The sequence below is a fragment of the Spea bombifrons genome, chromosome 4 (assembly GCF_027358695.1).
Source record: "Spea bombifrons isolate aSpeBom1 chromosome 4, aSpeBom1.2.pri, whole genome shotgun sequence".
Lineage (NCBI taxonomy): Eukaryota > Metazoa > Chordata > Amphibia > Anura > Pelobatidae > Spea > Spea bombifrons.
In genome coordinates, this window is record NC_071090.1 from 70,110,226 (window position 1) to 70,132,852 (window position 22,627).

Sequence of the window (22,627 nt, forward strand, 5' to 3'; positions counted from 1 at the left end):
AACACAGTTGGCTCTGGCACTTTAGCAGTTGTTTCGGATCCTCCAGCAGCAAACAGCTGAAAACCCCAAAGTCTGATGAATGTGGAGTCGCAACAGCATTCTTTTGAATTGCAGCTGCTTTCCTAGGAACGCAACTTTTATCTCTCTCATGCTATTAGAGATATTAGTAACGTGTGATTACTTATGTTTCTTAACAAGCAAAAAATTGTTTATTATTTCTGAAGATGGAGTGATGATTTTTTTATCTTCTATAAGAAGACAACATACACCAGCAAGATTTTGTCATCTTGTAGTCTTTCTAATTTAACCAGACCATATCAGGGAATATGTTACAAATTCACAAAGTGTGTTTGTGAATTTTAAACATAACCCTAGTTTTTATTGTATGGACAATGGGAGTCATAATTGCAATTTTTCAGATAATTTGGTTTTTAGGAATGTGGCATGATTCCACGCTTCATAAAGTTTTAATCAGTGAAACAAGTTATTTTTGGAGAGCCATTACTGTAGGTACCCATGTGCGCATGTTCAAATCTGTCAGCCAGCACCCCTTCTCAGTTTGGTTCTTTACTCATTAAAAATTTTTTATTGTCACACATCCATGGATGAAATTATGTGCGACGAGGATCTGGCAAGCAGTTAAACAAGTAACAGATTTTAAGTGTGTGATCATGTCTCTCCCCACCATACAGCTGATCCTCTAATCCTCTCTTCTTATTTCACTCGCCCTCCAGTTGACCGGGGGGGCATCCACCTCTTCTTCCCTTTTCCCAGCCCTTTAATACTGGGCATTGTATCTGCTTTTGTTCTTTCAGTTTATGGAAATATTGAGAACAGAATGGAATGTGGAGGATGTGTGACTCACAGTGTGTGTGTTTGCAGACTTGTATGTCCTATGCGTGTGTTTGCATGTATGTTAGCAGGTTTGTGTTGTATTCTGCACACATCCATGCATGCAGAATTAAGACTATATCTTTGCTGAAAGGGATTGCACATGGATAACTAACTTAATACTCTTTTGCTGCCAAGGGCTGTTTGCTTGGTGAGCGCTGAGACACTTGCAGATCACAGCAGCTGAAGATCTTGGGCTGTTTGGTCAATTGTCACTTATGTCTAGTGTTCTGTGGATACATTTCTTTTTTGTTTTTCTTCCAGAAAATATTAAGTCTCTGGAAATATATAATTTTTTAAAATTTGTGTTCCTATGTTAGAGCTACAGATCATTTGAAAAAAAATCTGTTCGCTGAACTTTTGTGCTCCAACCACTTCCACATTTTATCCAGAGCTTGACTTTATCGGCGGTTGCCATGGTGATGTATGACAACCAGTAAGGCCATTGTGTTAAAGGAAGTTAATGTAAATGTGTGACGGGTCTATTTTCCTTTTGAATTTCCTTCTGATGACAGTCACACCTGAATCTAGTGTTTCTTTTAGCTTGTTGTGCAGATGAACAGACTATAGTTATGCCATCTCTCATTAGATTTTGCCACAGTTGTTCAAATAATAAACTATTCAAGTTTAGTTCCCATACAAACTGATGTTTTAAATATAAAAATGAGCAAATATTTTGTGGCACTTGTACCTCCCACAGAGATCCAAGGTTCCACAGAACATGCTTCAAATCCACTTGTACTTCATTTTTCTTACTGTTAGTTGGGAATGTAACACAACCACATAGCATGTGCAGAATACGGCACTGTATTTCTGCCCTGGTAATGCTCAATGTCTACCATATGTCAAAGCAGAACAGCTGTAACCACTTCACTCTCAGTTTGTTGGTCGTAGACATCTGGGGGGCTAATGAGTTTTTGTTGTTGTTTTTAGTTGGTTTTTTTTAAACATTCTTCACCGACAATAAAACTATAGAATCTGCTTAGAACATGCAATATAACTAAAAGAACTAACATCTTCTTTAAGTCAGCCTGTTCCATTGTAAAATCAGTAGATGTTGCTGTTTGGTACGGTGTTAAGAGGCATATATAAATAGCATTTATTGTATTATAAGAAATTTTCATATCTGCCTAGGTGGAGTCCTAATTAATTAAAAAGGATATCCATTGTGATGATAATAACAGTAATACATAATATGGTCAGTTTATTACTAAATAAAAACACATAATAAAATGATAGATTCTAGTTTTATGATGTCTAAACATTTTTTCTGTGCAGATCTTTATATTTTCATGTTGGCATGAATAGCTTGGCAGGTCCTGCCTTGGAGTGTCTATTACATTTGTCACTATAAGAGCTGCTGTTGTGCGTGAAAAGCCATAGAATACATACCTAATATTGTGAGGTTTTTTCTTTGTTGTCTTGAACACACTTTTCAAGAACAGAAAACATGCGTTTATGGAAAAAACTGATCAAATCTTATCCTGAAGGGAAACGATAATGGAAACAGAAGCCTGCTTTTTAAGTAATGTAGATAATAAGGGGTAAGCAGTTGCATCCTCTAGAATACATTGTCTTCCAAACTTCTACTGTGTACACTTTAGTGCGGTCTGATTTGTTTTTGGAAAACCATAGTAATAAATTGAAAAATGTTTATTGCATAGAATTAATATATCCGTTAGTGAATGCTAGCGATTATTCACATTGCATCTCCTTTCAGCTCTTGAGGCTATTTTCTTATCCTCTGAACTTTTTTTCCAGACTCAAAAGCCATTGTTGATGGGAACCTGAAGCTAATCCTGGGTTTAATATGGACCCTCATTCTGCATTACTCCATCTCCATGCCTATGTGGGAGGATGAGGATGAAGAAGATGCCAAAAAGCAGACACCAAAACAAAGACTTCTGGGATGGATCCAGAACAAAATACCCCAGCTGCCAATTACCAATTTCCATCGGGATTGGCAGGATGGTAAAGCTTTGGGAGCTCTTGTGGACAATTGTGCCCCAGGTAAGACATTCTACATATATATCTGGCTTTTCATGTTTCAGGGGAAATCTCACATGGAGTGATAAAATGTATATGCTAATAGTCAAGGTAATACTTACAATACGGTTGTCTCATTAATGGGAGGGTAATCTGTTTTGCAGGACTACAGTTTTACTCACAAAAGGGCAATTTTATTTTACATTGCCCTCCCCAGTGCTTGTGGCTGTATGGACATAATTAATTAGAAATTTCATAAGCAGTAGCTGAGCGTTTATAATATTTAAATGTATATGAACCATTTTTATTTTTCAGCATGCTATCCCATTAAAATGCACAAACATTGAGCTGTGTATCCGTGAAGTTCATTCAACAAAACCTCTGTGTCTGTTTTACAGATTAAATCTGTCTGCATACTTTTTAATATGGAACAGGTCTATGTGATTCATTCAAACAATGTAGACCCCAAATTCATCAGGAATAAAGTGGTTACTAAGTATTATCTAAAGAGCACACTCCCTCCTGAAGGCGATCATGGGACTCTATGATCAACGTCCAAGTATTAGCTCATAGACAGAAATATCCCAATATATCCCTAGGAGATTGCCACTTCCAAACCCCTCTGTGTCCAGGAACAGCTGGCAAAACCATGTATAGGGTTATATATATATATTTATATATATATATATATATCTTTAAGAGAGGACCTGTGGTTGGTCACTTTTTTTTATCAAGGCTTACCCTGCTTACTCCTTCCCTTCACCATAAATAGCACCATTTAAAAGTATTAGAGCACGCAAAGATAATGTTATTAAATTTAAGTTAATTAAATATTAAATGAAAAGGCAACCTTTTACTGTTTAATGGTCCTAAGTGTCTTTTTCTTTACTTAATTATACATTAATTAATGCTTGATTCATTTATGGCCAAGTATGGGTCAGTCTGTCTTAGACAAAAGCGCCCTTACATTTTGTGGGGATTTCTCAAAGGCCGTCTTGCCCAGGGATCTGAAATTGGAGTGCTATAATTTAACTCTTTTCAGTACCTATCTGTATTATATTTACATTGAACATGACCAGATCAGAGTGTTGGTGATAGTAATTATCCTTGGATTTCATTAACATTCTATTGCTTGAAAGTGTACACTCATACTCCGTGTAACTGTATGCTGCTGCTTGTTCAGTTCCGTGATAGTGGTGAAATGTGGCTGCAACACTATCCAGCTAAGCTGTTTGTCATCTTGCCAGAGAAGAGGGAGGGAGACTGGGGTAGAGAAATGTGTAATCTCATATAAGGCAACAGTTAGAGCGTATAACCTACCTCACTTACTTATACATAAAGCATGCATATTAAACAGAGACGGAACATTAAATATATCTTTATCCATACATGCAGTGAAAAGTGGAATTAAGATGATAGCTTTTGTTGGAGGCTGGGACAAGATTAAACTGCAAGGTTCCATGATTGTGTCTATTTCAACTTAATGAAAAGTCCAGGTTATAAAAAATATGTTGGCTACAATTGTGCGTTATGAGCAAAACAGTCTGATTTAAAAAAAAAATACAGAATAATGTAGTAATGTATATTAAAAGTATCAGTGCCCCAGAGCTGCTCTGTACTAAAAAAAAAAAACTGCAAGCAGCAATACAATCCTAATACTATGATTAGGTCCACATAATATTTCTGGTAAAAGACTGCAGATGATATGCCACTTTACAAATAAAGAAATAATGATGGGTATAAATGGTGTTATTGAGTTATTATTGTGTTATTTCTTGCTGTCTGACCTCAACTCGCCCTCTTCCATCAGGTTTATGTCCAGATTGGGAGGCTTGGGATCCAAACCAGCCTGTGGAGAATGCAAGGGAAGCCATGCAACAAGCGGACGATTGGCTTGGAGTACCACAGGTGAGAGACGCTATCTAACACAACAGAACACTGGGATAAAATTGAGTTAGGCAACCGGTGAGTAGTGAGTCGTAAGTCCGTAGCCAGTGATGAAAAAGATGGCAATAAGTGATTAAAATGTTAATAAGCCAGAGTGGCTAAGGTATGGGTATGGGTACAAAGAGAACTACTTGGTAAAATTATTTAAAGTTTTTGTCTTTCTAAAGCAAGCGGATAAATATGATCCTCAGGAACATCACACATAGATATTCTCTTTCATGACCTTCGCTATGATATATCAATACAAGGTTAACATGTAGGTCTGATATATTGTATATTTTGGGGGATTTGGTTTATGGTGATCACGTTAGGTTTATATTTATTCAAGAATTATTTAGCTTTGAGAAAATGATGAGAGATGGCGGCTCATTTCCATACCATGTGGTTCAGTATGTTTGGCTTTTTTTATTAATAATTCTAGCTCTCACCAGCAGGAGCGTCAGATAGCTTAGTTGTGTTCTTCTGCACTCATAATATGATAATTAATGAAAGTCATGACTTTCTCTCTTATAGGTCATTGCACCTGAGGAGATAGTGGACCCCAATGTGGATGAACATTCAGTCATGACCTACTTGTCCCAGTTCCCCAAGGCAAAGCTCAAGCCAGGAGCTCCCCTTCGTTCCAAGCAGTTAAACCCAAAGAAAGCGATTGCTTATGGACCAGGTATGGATATAACTAACCTCCTAAGGACTATTTGTGATTTCACACGAATATTTGTTTAGCAGTCTTCTACAGGATTTCATTCCATTTATTTGCATCTTGCAGACATAAAAATAATCTTTTTTTCTGCTGTTAAGAAGGGGTTACAGTGAGGTCTCAGGTAGCCCCCGCAATTCTCGAAGTGCTGGCTCACTCACTGTAACACGATGTCTGGGTGAGCTCATGCTCTCAATCCGCTCTGCTTCATCTCCACTTGGCAGTGTCACGATTGTTACAATATGTTGATCTGAAGCAGTCAAGCAGCCTGCTGCCAAAACTCCCAAATGTGGACAATTAGGAGACAGCCAACACCAAAACATAAATTCCCATACAACCTTATGTTGCCCCTGTACAGATTTAGAGAAAATGAAATGAGAAGATAGATACATATAAATCAGGCTGTGTATAAACAGGCAATGTGTGTCTAATATGCATTTCACCTGAGCACTCTGTTGACTTTAAAACACAACTCATCTGTGCTATGAAAACGTACACACAGAGTCCCCAGGTTTCCTCCAAAAGCCTTATAAAACCCCAGCCAAAGGATTAATAATAGAGATCTAGAGAGGTAAACTATGTCATATTCTTCAAACAACCATTTCAAATGATTATGAGACATGTATAAAAAGCTAAACTCAGTCAGTTCAGTGCCGAAGGTATACATTTGGAACAGAAGCATTTGGATTTAAGTGTTTGCCGTCATCTGTATAGCCTTAATTTTTTTTCCTCTGAAAATTAGTTCCTTTTCATGAATACAATTATAGATATTACCATACTGTATATATATATATATATATATATATATATAGATAGATAGATAGATCTGTATGGTTGATAATATTGTCAGTGGGATTCTCTTGGCTCTTATGTTAGGGTTTGGTATATTAGTTATATTATTTAGTCACTAACAGTTGTGTTATCTAACTTGCTTCACTAGGTATTGAGCCCAATGGAAACATGGTCTTAAAACCAGCCTTTTTCACGGTAGAGACCATTCAGGCTGGTCTCGGAGAAGTCCTGGTATTTGTTGAAGATCCTGAAGGCCACACAGAGGAGGTGTGACAATTGTAGTAAAACTATGGTTTCCCAACAAGAGTGATTTTGTTTAAACGTTTATTAAAAAGAATATGTTGTCATTCAGATCAGTGTACATGGTCTGAAACTCATTTTTTAATTTGTAATACCTAATAGGATGTACTAGCCAAGAGAAATTTGGACTTGCAGGAGAAGAAGACAAATAAACTTTATATGTAGCATTCATAGTACACCTGCTTTTCACGGGAGCAACATTTACAGTACAATGAACAGTGTAGAAGTATTTTCTGTTGTAAAGTTAAAATGTGTTGCAGAGACGTTTTAGGCACATTATGGCAGCGTTGTAGAGCAGACACTGCAGCTCTGGATATCATATTTGATAACATCATTGATATTGCAAGAACTGATTAGAAATGCAGCACCACTCTGAAGGCCAAAAATACTGTGATAATGTCTATTATTTCCAGCTGTTTTGTCATATAAGTAAGGCAATCATAAACTTTGGGGCTATACAATATGCATTTGCAGTGAATGTGTAATTCAATTTGGTTTGGTTCATAATTCAGTTCAGTCCTCATCTAGAGTTTTCAATCAGTCTTTGTGTTGGATCACTAACTCAATATATGATTTACAGGCCAAAGTTATTCCCAACAATGATAAGAACAGAACTTACTCCGTCAGCTATGTCCCAAAGGTTGCTGGTCTTCACAAGGTAAGATGCATTCATCTACTGAATATACTTACATACCATTACTACTCTTACTTGCATAAACTGCAATTGGCCATAATTTTCTGTATTACGCATCCGAGACCCTAGTTAAATATGGATTGTTATAGAGGGAGTTGTGTTACTGCTCCTAGATGTTGTCTTCACTCACCTACAACCTTACTCATCTAGGTCACAGTGCTGTTTGCTGGTCAAAACATCAACAAAAGTCCATTTAATGTCAATGTGGGCATGGTATTGGGAGATGCCAACAAAGTGACTGCCCGAGGACCTGGATTAGAACCTGTCGGGAATGTAGCAAACAAACCAACATATTTTGATATCTACACAGCAGGTAAAAAATATTGTAGTCAGTAAAATCCCTAAAACTCGGATCAAAATATTGCCGTAGCTGAACACCATGTGCACAAACATCTTGCCTCATATCAATTTATCAACTAATGTAGAAATACCTAGTCTGCAAATAACCATTGTGTTTCTTAGGGGCTGGCTCTGGAGATGTTGGAGTGGTAATTGTAGATCCCCAGAATCGTCAGGACACAGTGGAAGTAGTTCTGGAAGACAAAGGAGACAATATATACCGCTGTACCTACCGACCCATTACAGAGGGACCTCATAAGATCTTCATTACCTTTGCTGGGTCGCAAATACCAAAGTGTCCTTATGTTGTCAATATCTCAGAAGGTACGATTATTCAAGTGTATACAACTTGCCACTGCTTCATTATCGCAAGATCTGTGTTTTTTAAAACTATTGTTTCAGCTTTTCGTTTCATCGATCCTGTTATTCCTACTTTTTTTTAACTTTCCTAGAAACATCAGGCTTTCATTTGTTTTTAGTGTAAATGGTTACCATAACTGTCATTGTATTTGTTATGTAGCATGCTGCCTGCCAATCTCCATTTGTAAACCAAATCACACTTATGAATACTGTTTGAGTTTCCATTATAAGAGCATATCGATCATGTATATTGGAAGAATTCTATTTTAGTTGTAAACTGATCATCTGACCACACAAGGCTCACACAGAATTAAGCTGACTGTCTGCACTTAATTTTGTTCTCAATGGTGATACCACAGAGTCCTAATTATAACAGCATATCTGATATTCATTTCCCATCCTCCATGGAAATATAACACAAACATAATATTTGTTAATCGATCATAGGACCTATATCGTATTTAATTCAAGTATAAACATCACAATGTGGGATCACTATTGATAATAGATAGCTTCAAATAACGGTTGTTCTTTATGACATATGTGGGGATGAGCGCATGTGTATGCATGTTTGAAAATGTTACCTTGTCATGTCTAAGATATGTGTTAATAATGTTAAGGTAATATGAAACATCTCAATGTGTAGTTACACCCACTTTATGATTGTCAGTAATTAGTTTTAGTTTTATTATACTCAGTCATTAATGACCAATTAGATAATATTTCTTAATAATAGGGATTATAGTGGACATTTTAAAATTTTACTTTAATGGTAGTCTGACATGTTTACACATAATGAGCTGTGCCTGATAATTAATTAACTTTGCATACAACTCGAGTTATGTGTCTGAATGAACTACTTTTTTGTAGCCTGTGTGCTATGTGTGCTTTTCTTGTGGATCAATAGGTGGGAATACATAGATTTCGTTGTGCTTTCACATGTGTTTTTACTTTAAATAAGATGCTCAAAGTCTCTGGTTTTCACTTTGTGTCTCTGTGTTTGTGCATAGCTCAGTTTCTGCTTTATTTAACCTCTTTTGCCCACGTATTTCTGCTTTCCCCATAGCTGTTGTTTTGCCCCCAGCTCCAAGCACCCCACCCTTGCAGATCACCCCCCAGGCCATTGTCACCCCGCCTCCTGATAAAGCCAAGAAAGTGGCACCCCCACCTCCACCCAAACCTAAACCACGCAAGTCAAGTTAGTATGGCCTGAGCATGGCCTACCAGAAATGAGTAGGCACAGCCTGAGCATGGCTTGCCAAGAATAAGTCATAGCTTGAGCATGCCTGGCTTAGTGTGAGCAGGCTGTATAAGAACAGGCACCATGCCCATATGTGATTGGGCCTTGCTTTAGCATGTCTTGCTTTAACGTGGTATTGTGTAAATATGGCTGTAAAGATCAAGTGTAAAGCTGAGCAGTGTCTGGGTATGGGTATTTGAGACTTGGTCGAAAGATGTGAACATTACCTTACTTAATATTATATATAGCCATACCTTACACTGCACGTGAGCAACATCTTTCCTTGGCTAGTGGCCTGCTATGCTTGTATGATCATTGATTGGATGCTGAACTATAGAAATTGGGAAGTTCAATCCAATTAGTTCATATCTTAGCTGAGTGAACACATTCTTTACACAGCACTCAGAACAGAACCCATTTCAGTAGACACACGGTATTTAAGCACTGCTTATCAGAGCGAGTAAGAACAGTCTCATATTTTGCGCTTTCAGCAATGTACCAATGGTTCACATTACTCATATTACAATCGTTAGAATGTAAGGTGAAAGTAGAGGCATAGCTAAGCTTGTAGAGAGGGTCCACTTTGGAATGCCTTTCTTGGCGAAGGAGAATTTAATTATACAGTCTTATAATGAAGGTAACAAAAGCTGAAACTGAAGTCACTGCAGTTCATTGGATAATGATCCATAATCCAAACATGCTAGAGTTAGCTGATTTTCTTATAGGTCACAAAAAAATGATTAACCTTACCAGGGGTAGAATATGTGGCTGGGAAACGCCAATTCAATGTAACTGATCAATGAAAGAATCCAAACCTCAGTTAAAAGCTTAAAGTACTCATGTGAAATTTGACTGTGCTCATTAAAGGTGTGATGAACATTATTTTTGAATCCAGTGTGGCCTGTTTTACACATTGAGGTTCTAGGCACCATGATGCATCTTAGTTGCTTACTAGCAGGTTAGGGCACATGGAAATGTAGAGGTAGGAGCATTTTTCTGCTACTTAATTGTATGGTTATGCATGAAACTTTTATGTACAAATCTGCAAATGTCAAATACTCTTCAATGAAGAGTATACTTTGAATGCGTAAGTTTTTCCAGGGAGACGGGTCTCTGTGCAGCTTGTTTATTCTTGAATTCTTGAGTTGAGTTTCTGATATATATTTTTTTCCCGTAATTATTTAAAATATATATTGTATGTATATAAAGAGGCAATAACACCTTTTCAAGTAGTAGTTTTGGTCTGTGTGACTCCAGAATCTTTGGCAGAGGGACGTCACTTGAACATTTTGTTTGTTTTGCAGCATGTAATCCAAATGCCTGCAGGGCTTCTGGTCGTGGACTGCAACCTAAAGGTGTGCGCGTGAAGGAAGCAGCCGACTTCAAGGTGTTTACCAAGGGAGCTGGAAGTGGAGAATTGAAAGTCACCATCAAAGGGCCAAGTGAGTAAAGATAAAGAGATCTTTCTAATAGGAGGGTTGATAGGGCACAAATACCAAGTTGTGGAAGACTATATAGACAATAAGAATCATTTATGGGAATCACTAACTAAATTAAATGTTCGCAAGCTTAATTTTTCAAGACTATGTGTACACAGAATATGCAGGCAGCAGTTGGAAAGTAATTAAGACTATATATATAAATACACAAGTGAACTAGGGAAACATGAGAAGTATTATTGTCAGTTTTGCAAAAAAGATGATGGTGTATTAGTTGCAATTATCTCCTGAAACAGGCTTTTGCCCTCTCTAATTTCTAGAAGGAACAGAGGAGCCAGTGAAAATTCGTGATGTGGGAGATGGTGTGTACGAATGTGAATATTTCCCAGTTATACCAGGAAAATATGTAGTGACAATTACATGGGGAGGATTTGCCATTCCCAGGAGGTGAGTATTTGAAATTATTAGCGTTTTAAAAATTTTCTGTCCATCACTTATCATGTGTATTTTACAAACAAAATGATGGAGAACATTCAATACTGTATATTTGGATGTTACCTTTTGCAGGAAGGGGTCCTGCAAAGTTTTCTACCTATCTTCTATGACACTGCTTAGTAGAGCACAATAATTCTGTGTAATTATAAGATTTATAAGTGCTACCACACTCTCAACTCAGTTGACCTACATAAGCCATAATACAAGCTCTTTCTACTTTGCGTCAATGTTTCTCCTTTGCTTCATGACTTCCGCTAACCTCCTTCTAAATTTCCCCTTCCTCAATTATTCAGTCCCTTTGAAGTTGTCATTAGCCCAGAGGTCGGTGTACAGAAAGTGAGAGCCTGGGGCCCAGGTCTGGAGACTGGTATGGTGGGCAAATCTGCTGATTTTGTCGTGGAAGCTATCGGCACAGAGGTTGGAACTCTTGGTAAGTAACTACCACAAAAAGCCAAGCTGTGTAGTTATGGCCAGTGATGTATGCTGGCCTAGGCCAATTTGGCCCAAGCCAAAGGTGCCTGCTCCAGGAGGGGAGCAATCAAGCCCCCTGGTTTCCCAGCACACAGTGGGTCTGTTGCAAGGGAGATCAACAGGCCTATTTCCACAATAGACTTTATTAAAAGGTGCTGTGTCATATCCTGGTTCGCAGCTCCTTTTATTTTACCGGAGACACTGACCATGCAGGTGGAGACGACTAGGGGCACTTCCCTGGGTCAGGCCTATGGCAGACCCACAGCTAAATACATTACTAGTTATGGCAGTGATTTTCTTGAGTCAGGTAACTTGGGGAATTCTGCTGACTGCTTTCTTCATATAATTGTTATGTCTAGTGCTCATAATCCTAATAATACTTTCTATTTTCTCATTTTAGGCTTCTCCATTGAGGGACCATCCCAAGCCAAGATTGAGTGTGATGACAAGGGAGATGGATCATGTGATGTGCGCTACTGGCCCACTGAACCTGGCGAGTATGCAGTTCATGTGATCTGTGATGATGAAGATATCAAGGACAGTCCATTCATTGCACACATTCTACCAGCCAGCAACAAAGGTTTCCCTGAGAAGGTACGAACTTTGAAAGGGAGTCATAATTGAGGTCTAATACATTAATTAAACTAAAACAAGTAAAAGGAGTGGCCCCATACCTTTACATTTACATCTAATTCATATTTATCAATGTGCAATAATAACTGTCAATATCATCATATCAGGTTTATTTACCCCTTAAATACAATTTATTATTGTTGTGTCCTTTAATGGTTTGCCTGCTCTGTTGAATTTCTTCTGCCTTCTGTAAGCTCCCTCTGCCCCTACGTCTTACCAGCAGCTGTTCTTTTACACATTGATGGATTATGATCTTCTTTTGGTGGGTGTAGGAGAGGGTGAGGAGGATGCATTTGTCTGACTGAGCCATTGACCTTTATAGGCTCATCTTCTAATCCCACTAGCTACTTTCCAAACATTGATATGACTGTTAAATTATTACAAACATCAAAGGCGTAGAGGACATCCCTGGCACATGCACACATTACTAGAGGGGACATCTCAAAGAGAGGCGGGAGATCATCATTGGCTGTAAGCCAGTATGAAGTCTTCTGTCTGGGAAGGAGTGAATAGAGTAGGAGGAGGAGTAAAGATAGTAGAACAACTAAGAACATGAAAGCGAAGGGATCATTTTTAAATTAAATGTTTTATGAAAATGCTAAAGTGTGTAATGACAATGACACATTGAAAACAAGGAATAAAAAAGGGGAAAAAAAGTAATTATTAGTTGTGAACTTAATTGACTTTAGAGATTTTTCAGGCTGTGCATCTTTTTTCCAGGTTAAAGCATTTGGCCCTGGCTTGGAACCTACAGGTTGTATAGTAGAGCATCCTGCTGAATTCACCATTGATGCTCGGGCTGCTGGCACTGCTGAACTGAAGATTTATGCCCAGGTAGGTGGAATCTGGGACACCTCAGTAGGAAGACCACTGGAATTAATAAGATGCGATATATATGTACAGTTCTTAGTTGTATGCTGGAGGTTAAATATAAGGGTGACATAGTGTGACAGTGACCATATTGTTTAAATATACACTCATGACAAACAACAGATTAAAAAAAATCTTCCTCTGTCTTACCAGGATGCTGAAGGATCACCCATCGATATAAAGATAAAGGACAATGGCGATAATACATATGTATGCGTATATGTGCCAACCAAGCCAATCAAACACACCATTATCATCACATGGGGAGGAGTCAATATTCCAAACAGCCCATACCGGGTAATGGCGATATACCTGCATGTATTTAACCATGGGATTACTTATGTTTTTTAAAATCTGAAAAGCTGTATATTAACCTATACGGTCACCAATGCATGTCATTGTGGGTCTACATGTATGAAAGTTTTTGTTGGGATGAGGCATAAACATGTACATGTACTGAAAATCTAAATTTCATTACATTCAGGTATCTGTGGGTGAAGGGAGTCACCCTAATAAAGTTAAAGTTTATGGTCCAGGAGTGGAGAAGACAGGCCTGAAGGCCAACGAACCAACATATTTCACTGTTGACTGCAGTGAGGCTGGACAAGGTAAGACCCATTGATGACATTTTATTAAGGCAGGACATTAGAGCTTCATTTTTGGAGAAGGGGTATGACTAGTGTATGGTGCCCCACCCTTCAATGTGTTAGCTAATTTATTAGGTACGGGAATAATTAAAGTTACAGGTGTTTTAATGTCACTTGTGTCTGCAAATTGTGCATGTAGTATAGTAATATGATGCAGTAGTGTAGTAAAAATGCTGTTGGTACTATCATTAAACTAATGGTAATTCTGGTTGCCTCTCTGCACAGGTGACGTCAGCATAGGCATTAAGTGTGCTCCTGGGGTGGTAGGACCAGCAGAAGCCGATATCGACTTTGACATCATTAAGAATGATAATGACACTTTCACTGTTAAATACACCCCTCCTGGAGCTGGGAAATATACAATCATGGTTCTGTTTGCTGACCAGGTATGAGCCAAGCATAACACAATCTTCTCCTGTATTCATGCATATACAGACCTTAATAAATATTGAAATCACAATACATTCCATTAAATGGTTTGCTTCTTCCCTAAAGGAAATCCCTATCAGCCCTTTCCGGGTAAAGGTAGATCCATCACATGATGCCAACAAAGTCCGGGCAGATGGCCCAGGGCTTAACCGCACAGGTAAGACTTGTGATTTGAAGAAAATTTGACATGCATTATTAGGGACCAGTTCTAATCTTCTAAGTCCATTACCAAGTAAGGTAACTAATATATATTTAAACCTTGCCCCTTTAATTACCAAAATGTCTTATAAACAAACATTTTAAAGTAAAGTTACGTGGCTTTCCATACAAATGCAAACTGCCTTCTCATATAAGTATAATGAACTCCTGTCTAAAAGAAAATATGAATTTCTACAGACAGAACACCTTCTTCTCTTTTGATACAGGGGTTGAAGTTGGAAAGCCTACTCACTTTACCGTGTACACCAAGGGAGCTGGGAAAGCAAAACTGGATGTTCAGTTCACTGGAAGCCTAAAGGGGGAAGCTGTCAAAGACTTTGAAATCATTGACAACCATGACTATTCATACACCGTGAAGTATACAGCAGTGCAGCAGGTATATATATTTAAGACTTGTCTCAAGCAATGGTATTTCTAATGGAATTCATTTTCAGTTGGGAATCAGTATTTAACAAAATACATAAGCATAGGACCTATTTTCATATATTGCTTTGTACAATCCTGTATGTTTGCATTTGGGATAAGTCATTGTTAATTATGTTTCCATTCTACAATAACCTTGCATGAGATCTATACATGATAACAACACAGGCCTCTCACTAACCTCTCTGTCCTCTCTTCCATCCAGGGTAATATCTCTGTGTCAGTGACATATGGCGGTGATCCTATTCCTAAGAGCCCCTTTATTGTCAATGTGGCTCCTCCTCTAGACCTGGGAAAAGTCAAAGTTCAAGGACTAAACAATAGTGAGTAACAGCTTGTGTGTATGTACTTACTGAGTCTCTGCAATATCTATCAATTTCTGTATATCATGAAGGAAGAGCTTCTGAGTTACAGTGAAGTATATATGTGAATGACCTTGCTTCTACTTTCACAGAAGTGGATGTTGGGAAGGACCAGGAGTTCTCCATTAACACCAGTGGGGCAGGAGGTCAGGGCAAGGTAGATGTGAAGATCACATCTCCCTCTCGCCGCCCAATCCCATGCAAGGTGGAGACTGGAGTTACCAGTGACATTCACACAGTCAAATACATGCCCCCTGAGGAAGGACCATACAAGGTGGACATCAGCTATGATGGGCATCCCATTCAAGGAAGTCCCTTCACTGTTGAAGCAGTAATGCCCCCTGACTCTTCCAAGGTACTGAATGCCAGGTCTTGTGGCACTGATCTTTATTAACTGATGGATTAAAAATAAGTGCCTAACGTTTTTTGATGTCTGTAACTTTATTTTTAGAGCTCCATCTCTACAGCCCAATAACTTTCATATGCTCAGTGCATAGTTGTTTTTCTCTAGACTGAGCCAATGCAATTTGTGTTGCACACTGTCTGTAATTTTTGACTCCAGGTTCTACTACAACTCCTTGCTATGTACATACTAATGATATGATTTCCTAGCACTGGCATTGAGAACAATCATTGTAAAACTGGATAACCTGAAGCCTTAGCAGAGGGAATCATAAAACCTATGTCTTCTTAGCTACAGTTTTGAATCCTAATCTCCTCCCAGATTCTATGTCTAACAACTATCTTTTATTCATTTTTCCATTATATTTGCATTGTACATATAATTTCCTCCCCCGCATCTCTGAGTGTGCGTCCATTTAGTTTTCTCTGCTGCCTTATCTCTGTGCCTCTCTCTTTATCCCTCCAGTTTAGTAACACTCTATTTCCTGGCTCACTTATCTACCATGTGTTTTTATATGTGGAAGATGCAAAGTGAGTGTCAGGAAAGAATAGTCAGAGTCGGAGATATATACGTGTGTTTAAATAAGACATTAGCTCTAAAAAATGAACCCCATGGGAAACATAAGACCCAGAAGGAGCAATGAGATTCCCTCCCTCTCTTCCCCCAAACAGATCTCTCCCTCTGTCCCAGAGAGTTTAGCACATATTTATCTCTAGCTGCAGTTAACCTAAGCAATGTCAGTGGGTAGAACATATGGAGCTATATGATGAGTTTAGGAAACAGTTAGGTACATGTTACATAGAAAGAAAACACTGGGATTCTAGACAACCACTGTTAACAAGTCTGTGTCATGAAGAATACACATACTGCAATGAGTTGTATGATATGAGATGTTGACTAGTACTGAGCATTGGAGCAACAAATAATAAAAGTAAAGTCATACAGAGCATTTTAAGGACTGATGATGATGGTAGGACTAATAAAAATATAAACCAAAAAGAGGGGTACCAATAAAATATCAAATAGGATACTTAAAGGAGTTTGGGGCTCTGTTATATTGATATACCAAAATGTGTGGTATAAATATCGATAGAACTTGTGTAGAGCAATAGAAGGAGAAATAGTGCTGATTTGTATGGAACATTCTAATGTGATATAGAAATTTCTAGTACATTTAGTAAGTGGTGTACAATATTGGCTAATGAGGCAAAAAATGCAAAATCATTTTCAAGAAATAATACAAAGACTTGAAGAGATCATTTATACATTTGCTGTATGTGTTTTCCAATTCCTGTTGCACAATAAATTGCACTCAGTTTCAGGCTGTCTTGATTACATCTTGGGAAAACACAATCTAGTACTAAACAAACAAACAAAAAATGCAGATCTCTAGTCAGTGAATTAATGAAAGACTTTGTGTGTTACGGGCTGTGAGCCCTGCATGCTTGACACATGATTTTCTTGAAGGATATCTCCCAACATAAATATAAAGTTTTAATTTCTATCCAACTGAAATGACTTTAATGAAATAGTTTAAATACAAGATGGAATTCTGGCAGCGTTATTTATTTTTTACAGCTTTGGATTTCAAATTGTGAACAGTTTGCAGACATTTGGAGTGTGTTAGGAATGTATCCTTGTATAAGTCATACACAGATTCTATGTTATGATGCCATTGTGTGCGCTTTAGGCACTACTTTCAATCAATTTTGGTCTGGATAAACAATATTGTAAAATGTTAGAAGCAGGGGGACCAACCTAAAACCTTCACAAAAATACAGAAATGGTAACATTCACCTTACAAGCATATAAATACAGGTTTTCAGGTGCCCCTGAAATTACAAATATGTATTTCTAACAAGTAATTGGCACCATACAACATAAAATGGTTGTTGGCAGAACCTCGTACCTGGAACTATGAAATACTGGTCTGTTTGAGAAAATTAGGCTGCATAAATGTGTTATTAAGAGTGCAATTTGATAGACTAAAATGTTTATGATTAAATACCTTTTTTGCTCTCTTTTGTAGGTTCGCGCTTACGGCCCAGGTTTGAAAGGTGGTTTTGTGGGTAAACCAGCCCCATTTGCCATTGATACTAAAGGTGCCGGTACTGGTGGACTTGGCCTCACAGTAGAGGGACCATGCGAGGCCAAAATTGAATGTCAGGATAATGGAGATGGTTCCTGCTCAGTGTCCTACCTTCCCACAGAACCAGGGGAGTATTCCATCAACATCCTGTTTGCAGAATCTCACATTCCTGGATCTCCATTTAAAGCAGATATCCGCCCTGTGTTTGACCCAAGCAAAGTTACAGCTAGTGGTCCTGGCCTAGAAAGGGGAAAAGCTGGGGAAGTGGCCACATTCACGGTGGACTGCTCCAAAGCTGGGGATGCTGAGCTCACCATTGAGATCCTGTCAGATTCAGGAGCAAAGGCTGAGGTGCTGATCCAGAACAACAGCGATGGAACCTACAGCATCACCTACATCCCATCCTGCCCTGGGGCCTATACCATAACCATCAAGTATGGAGGACACGCAGTACCTAAATTCCCAGTGAACGTCAATGTGGAACCTGCTGTGGACACAAGCGGTGTGAAAGTGTTTGGTCCAGGAGTAGAGCCAAGAGGTGAGACAAAACAATTAATTAAAAGGACAGCCATAAAACCCCTTACCAATAAGTAAGTAATTCACTTACACCTGTAAATTAGACCTATGTATCACTAATCAAATAGTTAGCATTCTGAAAGAAGGACAGATCGAGAGGATGTGACCGGATTACTTAACACGTTTAGGATTAACATCTTTTTATCATATGTACACCTAATAAAAAAATATTAAATGTATGGGCAGTTGACAGCAAATTGACATTAACTCATTCACTTACTGTCCAGGTGTTCTCCGTGAGGTTACCACAGAATTCACAGTTGATGCACGCTCCCTAACCAAGACAGGTGGTAGCCACGTGACTACTCGTATTCTCAGTCCTTCAGGAGCCGTCACCGAAAGTTTTTTATCAGACAAGGGGGATGGAACATACCATGTGCAATATACAGCATACGAGGATGGTAAGGCTCCAGGATCACCTCATAATAACTGAGTTGTTCAACAAACATAATTGTGTCTCAGATTATGGTAATATAGAACTGGTTGACATCTTTTTCAAACCAATACAAAAACTGTAAAAACAAACAAGAAAACATGGAGACATGAAACGCCACCACCATCTCACATCATTTGTAATTTGTTTATCAGGGAAAATAATGGTTTTTTTTACCACTTGCTGATGTATTTCAAACAACTAGGAAGGGGGTACATGTTAAAAATACAGTTATTTTGAGCTTCAGATTGTCAGTAATGGGTTGGCACAGTCTGAGTTATTTTGCCCAGTCTGATCAGTGATGTATAACCATGCAGGTGTGCACTTGGTGGAAGTTTTGTATGATGATGTTCCAGTACCGAAGAGCCCATTCAGGGTTTCTGTCACTGAGGGTTGTGATCCATCTCGTGTGAGAGCATATGGCCCAGGGCTAGAAGGAGGGCTGCTTAACAAATCCAATCGGTTCACTGTGGAGACCAGGTGAGGAACTGAGACTTCATGAAACCATCCTTAGTAAACATTCTGCTGTATCAGCTTATACTTGCCCAAAGACCCTTCCATGTTCCTTAATCTAATATGCTTCTTATAGGGGAGCTGGTACAGGAGGCCTTGGTTTAGCCATTGAAGGTCCCTCTGAGGCAAAGATGTCCTGCAAAGACAACAAAGATGGCAGTTGTAGTGTGGAGTACATTCCATTTACTCCTGGAGAATATGATGTGAATATCACCTTTGGTGGGCGCCCAATACCAGGTATAATAATGACAAGGTGTCATCTATTCGCATGCTGTCCACACACATGACTTTAGCCAGACATCTAATAATGACTGTGTCAATTAACATGGGACCAAAAACTCCCAGTACAAGTGATATTCTTACTTTTAAACATCTAATATCAAGGCCAGTTTCCAGTCATATATATATATATTGATAGTCCATTTTACATATTAAATACTATATATATATTGGGTGTTTCTCTTTATACATTAGTTAGGGACCTGTGACTTATTTAAGAAAATTTTCCTTTTACAGGAAGCCCATTCCGTGTGCCAGTAAAGGAGGTTGTTGACCCAAGCAAAGTGAAGTGCTCTGGGCCTGGGCTTGGGGCCGGAGTGAGAGCTCATGTGCCACAGACGTTCACCGTAGACTGCAGCAAAGCTGGACTGGCACCTCTAGAAGTGCTTGTACAGGGACCTTCAGGTACTTGGAGAGGATGACCAGATTTAGGATTGCAAGGAATAATTATATTTACTAAATATGCTAAACGCAGGCAGTTAAAATTAACCCCTGTTAATGTACAGGCTCACAATGCATTGTCCTTAAGGGGTTATGGATTATTTTGAAGTGGCAGATACAGAAAAGAAGAGTTTGAAGAATCATAATAGTAAATTTAAAAATGTATAGGGGTAAAATGTAGAGTAAGCAGCTCTACCAAGATTAATATTTAGTAAACGTTCTAGTTTGCTCCTTGCTTACTCTACTGTTTTCAACATTTTTGAGTGCCTGGCCTAATTAAAACTGATGATAATAATAAATGTGTTCTTGAAAAGCAAGAAGTGTTAATTAATGAGTTACTTTTTGTCTCTGTGTCAGGCTTAGCAGAGCCTGTTGATGTTCGTGATAATGGAGATGGAACTCACACCGTGAACTACACTCCTGCAACAGATGGACCTTACACAGTGTCTGTGAAATATGCTGACCAGGAGGTGCCACGCAGGTGAGATTTAGCAGATAAATTGGTGTTACTCAGAAGATGTAATAATTTAATCCAGAGGAAGAGGGGATAGAACGTTGTCTGAAATAATTCTTTATTATTAATGATACTAGCCCATTCAAGATTAAAGTGCTGCCCACTCATGATGCCAGCAAAGTGCGAGCCAGTGGCCCGGGTCTCAACACAGCTGGTATCCCAGCCAGCCTTCCTGTGGAGTTTACTATTGATGCCCGCGATGCAGGGGAAGGGCTGCTGACAGTTCAAATTCTGGTGAGTGTCAAAAATTGTGTTTTTTCTTTCTTACAGTTTTGATACTGATGTTCTAATGTTGATAGCCACTACCATTTCTATATTTTCCCTTACTCGTCAGACAGCTTGAAAAGGTTAATAGAATCTCTACTTATCCAGAAATTCTATTCTAGTCCATATGGTATATTTATAAGAGTGTGTGACCCCTGGTGTGCTCCTGGAGCAGCTGGGAGATTTGTACATCCCGTTAGAATGAGCTCATTCATATTTAAGGCTTGGCAGTTCCTTCAGAGTGTAATAGTGCCTCTAAGTGAATGCCATGAGAACTGCATGTATTAGCTTAGGAGAGCTGAAAAGGTAAATTCTCTTAATTGCCCATATTTTAACACTACGACATTTTCTTGAATTCATAGAAATTGGTTTAGGTCAATGCCTCAAAAAACTGCATATCTTGTAGTGCAGTGATGATTGTTGGCTTCAGGTGTATATCATAGAGACATTTAATGATCAAGCCAGACAATGACTTTCTAATCTAACTCATAGGATCCTGAAGGGAAACCCAAGAAGGCCAACATCCGAGGCAATGGAGATGGCACATACACAGTCTCTTATCTACCAGATATGGCAGGAAGATACACTATCACTATTAAATATGGTGGGGATGAGATTCCCTACTCTCCATTCCGTATTCATGCAGTGCCCACTGGAGATGCCAGCAAGTGCTTAGTAACAGGTAAGCACTGGGGTTTTAAAACTTATGTGACTAAGTGAAAAGATGTGCAATATTTGTCTGTCTAGTGTTGAAAAAAGTAGTTTTCTCCGATTGACTGGGGGTTTGCAAGCATTTTCACTTTCCTAGCACCTGGTTATTGTCTCAACTTAAGTCTCTGATAACTAAATGTATTTACCATGCAAACAATTTGTGTTTTCTGTTTTCTCTGCAGTGTCCATCGGAGGACACGGATTAGGTAAGTTAATGATTTGTTGTTCTTCATTCACAATTAAATGGGTTCGCATTTTAAAAGAGCATATGTAAGACAAAAGTCAATACATGTTGCCAAGTTAACATTATCAGTCTTAGTATAATGATATAAACTGCACCATTTAGTTAGCAAGATACTATAGGTATGAATAGTATCTATCAAGATTACAGTGAAAATTTACATTATAGTATAGTGATTAATTGCATATTGTGAATGTGAAGTTGTATTTCAGTGATATGTTTTTATAATTGCAGTGATAGATTCTAACAATACCTTCCTGAATGGGTAATGCCTAGTGTCTAATAAATTCATTCAAAATGTATCTAGCTACATAGCTCAGGTGGTAATTCATTACACAGCATACAATCTTAGATGCATGCCCTGGATATTATCTGGAAAGGTTGCTTGCCATTTGTAGTTATTAAGAATTAAGTATATGTCCAGTGAAGTGTCAATATGCTAGATAGCAATAACATTTTTTGGTTCTACAGGAGCCTGTCTGGGACCAACTATCCAGATTGGAGAGGAAACTGTTATCACAGTGGATGCTAAGGCTGCAGGAAAGGGGAAGGTGACTTGCAAGGTGTCAACTCCAGATGGAGCAGAGCTAGATGTTGATGTAGTTGAAAACCAGGATGGAACCTTTGACATATACTACACAGCACCTGAACCGGGAAAATATGTTATCACAATCCGCTTTGGTGGGGAACTCATCCCTAACAGCCCCTTCCATGTAGTGGTAAGTTCACTAGACCTTGTGAGATATTCTTTAAAAGTAAAACGCCCCACATAACGCTTGCCTTCCCTTCATTTCGCTAGGCATGTGACACAATACCAATCATAGAGGAACCGTGTGACACTGTACAACTACACCAGCCTTACCCTGCACACCTGCCTGGCTATCCAACTCACTGGGTATAAAAAGAGATAGCTCTCTGCTCCTCATTCA

The 22,627-nt window shown here is 38.6% G+C and overlaps 1 protein-coding gene across 4 annotated transcripts in view; it reads left to right on the forward strand.

Annotated features, from left to right (window-relative positions):
* Nucleotides 1-22,627, forward strand: part of FLNC (filamin C) — a 41,913-nt gene that overhangs the window by 10,358 nt on the left and 8,928 nt on the right. The window contains exons 2-32 of one of the 4 annotated variants that reach the window (XM_053465498.1): nucleotides 2,653-2,901; nucleotides 4,688-4,785; nucleotides 5,338-5,488; nucleotides 6,462-6,580; nucleotides 7,194-7,271; nucleotides 7,458-7,620; nucleotides 7,770-7,970; nucleotides 9,073-9,204; nucleotides 10,551-10,688; nucleotides 11,006-11,132; nucleotides 11,474-11,610; nucleotides 12,052-12,245; nucleotides 13,005-13,118; nucleotides 13,308-13,451; nucleotides 13,639-13,762; nucleotides 14,027-14,187; nucleotides 14,297-14,387; nucleotides 14,656-14,825; nucleotides 15,078-15,195; nucleotides 15,327-15,589; nucleotides 17,667-18,264; nucleotides 18,530-18,703; nucleotides 19,053-19,215; nucleotides 19,325-19,485; nucleotides 19,765-19,932; nucleotides 20,326-20,449; nucleotides 20,560-20,716; nucleotides 21,239-21,428; nucleotides 21,640-21,663; nucleotides 22,170-22,417; nucleotides 22,498-22,593. In XM_053465498.1, coding sequence (XP_053321473.1) covers nucleotides 2,653-2,901; nucleotides 4,688-4,785; nucleotides 5,338-5,488; nucleotides 6,462-6,580; nucleotides 7,194-7,271; nucleotides 7,458-7,620; nucleotides 7,770-7,970; nucleotides 9,073-9,204; nucleotides 10,551-10,688; nucleotides 11,006-11,132; nucleotides 11,474-11,610; nucleotides 12,052-12,245; nucleotides 13,005-13,118; nucleotides 13,308-13,451; nucleotides 13,639-13,762; nucleotides 14,027-14,187; nucleotides 14,297-14,387; nucleotides 14,656-14,825; nucleotides 15,078-15,195; nucleotides 15,327-15,589; nucleotides 17,667-18,264; nucleotides 18,530-18,703; nucleotides 19,053-19,215; nucleotides 19,325-19,485; nucleotides 19,765-19,932; nucleotides 20,326-20,449; nucleotides 20,560-20,716; nucleotides 21,239-21,428; nucleotides 21,640-21,663; nucleotides 22,170-22,417; nucleotides 22,498-22,593 — 5,075 coding nt within the window. The remainder of the gene's footprint in view (nucleotides 1-2,652; nucleotides 2,902-4,687; nucleotides 4,786-5,337; nucleotides 5,489-6,461; nucleotides 6,581-7,193; nucleotides 7,272-7,457; nucleotides 7,621-7,769; nucleotides 7,971-9,072; nucleotides 9,205-10,550; nucleotides 10,689-11,005; nucleotides 11,133-11,473; nucleotides 11,611-12,051; nucleotides 12,246-13,004; nucleotides 13,119-13,307; nucleotides 13,452-13,638; nucleotides 13,763-14,026; nucleotides 14,188-14,296; nucleotides 14,388-14,655; nucleotides 14,826-15,077; nucleotides 15,196-15,326; nucleotides 15,590-17,666; nucleotides 18,265-18,529; nucleotides 18,704-19,052; nucleotides 19,216-19,324; nucleotides 19,486-19,764; nucleotides 19,933-20,325; nucleotides 20,450-20,559; nucleotides 20,717-21,238; nucleotides 21,429-21,639; nucleotides 21,664-22,169; nucleotides 22,418-22,497; nucleotides 22,594-22,627) is intronic. The other 3 variants (XM_053465499.1, XM_053465501.1, XM_053465502.1) reach the window with 3 other exon arrangements.